The sequence below is a fragment of the Solanum dulcamara genome, chromosome 7, assembly GCF_947179165.1.
Source record: "Solanum dulcamara chromosome 7, daSolDulc1.2, whole genome shotgun sequence".
In the NCBI taxonomy this organism is placed as follows: domain Eukaryota; kingdom Viridiplantae; phylum Streptophyta; class Magnoliopsida; order Solanales; family Solanaceae; genus Solanum; species Solanum dulcamara.
This window is the reverse complement of record NC_077243.1, coordinates 24,344,482-24,347,301: the sequence shown is the minus strand read 5'-3', so window position 1 is coordinate 24,347,301 and position 2,820 is coordinate 24,344,482. Positions and strand designations below refer to the sequence as shown.

Genomic DNA, 2,820 nt, shown 5'->3' with positions numbered 1-2,820 from the left:
GAGGATTTCCCATATCCTTTCATAGTTATTGAACAAGGTTCTTTTAATCCACATTTATGAGTTTGAACTAATTGTTTAGTTCAAAAGCTTAACTATATATGAAATTGTTAAATTAGAATTACTTTGGGACTTTACAAGTGCAAAAGAATTTTAGTTATTTCTAAAATAAGTTTTTTTTCAAGTAACTCAAGTTTCTTTAAAATTAGCCAAACTTTTTAATCCGCTGGTCAACCGCATGTTAGCGGATCCTTTAAGGTGCATAAAACCTTCCTTAGAGGATTGCTTGAACCCTTACCCGACTTTGGTTTATTTAAATATTCCTTTTTAAATGATTTCTTAATTTTTTTAAACATTCAGTGGCGATTCTAACTCTCTATTTTTCCAAAAAAAAATGAAGCTTTCTAGAGAGTTTTTTTGCCAAGTTATGAAAAGATTTTGAAACTCAGCTTTCGGAATCGGATCGTAACATTATTAATAATAGACCTTAGTCCAATGATGTTGAAAAAATTCTTCATCTGTTGATACCAACTCTCAAAATTATTTTTTCCATCAAACACTAAAACAAGACAATCAGATAAATATGGAATATATCCATATTCTTTTGTATATGTCAGATCTCACACAAGGCTTTAATATGATCTCACACAAGCTCTAATACCAATTTGAAGGAAATAAAAGTACATAGTGAAATAATATATACACAAGTGAAAGACCCAAAAATGGTTATAAAGAAAAAATTTATTAAGTTAGAGAGAAGAGATAGGAGACTTTACTTAATCTCACTATATTGAAAATATGTAATAAATCACCCCTATTTATAATAATACTAACAAACCAAATTAAATTAGGACTAGAAAACCTCTTTAAAACAAATAAATCCTAACTAGACATGAATTAAATAAATACCAAAAAACTAATCATAAACAACTTAGGATTTCTACTCTTGGTTTATTTCTAACATTCTTTATAAGATTCCCCTTTTATAACATTCACATTCAAATATAATAATATTTTGTAAGAAATATATTATATATAAAAATAAAATATTAAAATATTTATAGTAATCATCATTAATGTCATGCGCATAGTAAATTCAAGTACGATTATCTGAAAGGAAAAACATATTTAAATGATGACCACTAGTTATAGTCATAACTTTACTAGGAAAGACTACTACTATTTGCCTTTCTACATTCATCTTTCATTTTAAAAAAAAAAAAATTAGTTACTAATAATTACATTCCTTCTTCTTGGTACATAAAATTATCAAGTTATTTATTTGTGTGCTTTTGTTTATAACAACCTAAATGATATCTAAATGTCAAATGTCAGTTTACATAGATAACAACACCTCACTATAACTGCCGTAGAATTAACAGACAAGATAAGATTTGATTGTACTTATCATTTTCTACTTAAGGCAGAGCGAATTAGTTGAATCTCAAAATATTCTCACTCAAATTGGGACTAAAGAGTACAACTTCTCTAAAGTGCTACTTCTCAATTTCTGCCTACGACAAAGGGAATAAAAACATTCAATAGCATTCATTGAATTGACACCTTTTTAAAGGAAACACTTTCATTAACGTAAAAGACAGTTGACTACATGATAGAAGTATGTAAACTGAAGTGATGAAGCTGCATATATATATATATGCAAAGCTCACTTATTCTGAACTGAACGAAAGGTCATCCAAAATAATTCCACCAAAACAAATCAAATTGATGCCTGAACTAGCTAGCCATTGGCAAGCATTTATGATCACACTAACAAGATAAGAAATTCGATAAAAGATAAGTAGATATCAATCACGTTCTGTTCAACAAGTGAAGCCATTAGGAGGATTCCTTCCACAGCTGTTGAGTACGAGGCTTAAAGAGAGTGGCACATTCAAATTTATTCCCAACACATTTGCTCTTATGGCTGTGCACAAGCAAACTGCCGCCTCTAGATCCACCAGTCCCTGAATCAAACTGCAGCATGGCAAAGTTGGAGGAGACCCCACTATTACATTCACCAAATTAAGTACATTAGCACATACTCCAAGTTTCAAAGCATCTCTTGGACACTTCCCTTGTCCTGATCCCCCACCACCGTTACCCGAGCCACCACCATTTCCACAAGTGCCACAATTATCTGTTCCAGTTACAAGAGCAAAGAAGAGGAGATTGAGGGATAATAAAAGGGTAATTGAGGCCTGACTTTTGGAAGCCATGTCAACAAGGGCTATTTAAGGTGAAATGTAGTGAGTATGAATGAGAAAAAGGAGTTTATAATTCTGAAGATGATGGTTGAATTGTGCTAGTAATGATGGGTATTTATACTAATTGTAACTAGGCTAATTGTTTCACTTAATAAACAATATATCGAGAACTAGTATTGGTAATGCATGACTTGCGTGGTGTTGAAAATGTTAAGGATTTGATTTGACTCAGATAAATTACTTAGTAGTTAGTATCTGAAAGCTGATTACAGCCTGCATATATGCTATAGCTCTATGGCTGTTGCTAAATATTGAATTTTTTTAGCCTCCCCTAGTATTTAATTAGAAATTCCCGTGTTGAAAGGTATCTCTACAGAATGCTTAAACCTGTGTTATTCTTAAGAAACTTCCCACGTTTCCAGCAAGTATAGTACTTACATTTTTTTTTTATTGAAGCCATCAACCAAGACTTTTACATAAAAAAAAATTCCCCTTGGCGTTTATTTGAGAACTAAAATTTTGAACTCTCTATGAACATAACTGCATGTCAAGGCAAACTTGATCTTGATACTGTACGTCTAATTATAAACTGCTTTATCTTAATTTATTATCTAAT

At 31.1% G+C, this 2,820-nt stretch overlaps 1 protein-coding gene across 1 annotated transcript; it reads right to left on the bottom strand.

Annotated features, from left to right (window-relative positions):
* Positions 1 to 1,571: 1,571 nt before the first annotated feature.
* On the bottom strand, positions 1,572 to 2,405 carry LOC129896855 (14 kDa proline-rich protein DC2.15-like). The gene has a single exon (XM_055972832.1). The coding sequence runs from the start codon at positions 2,214 to 2,216 to the stop codon at positions 1,821 to 1,823; it is 396 nt and encodes a 131-aa protein (XP_055828807.1). The 5' UTR covers positions 2,217 to 2,405; the 3' UTR covers positions 1,572 to 1,820.
* Positions 2,406 to 2,820: the final 415 nt, after the last annotated feature.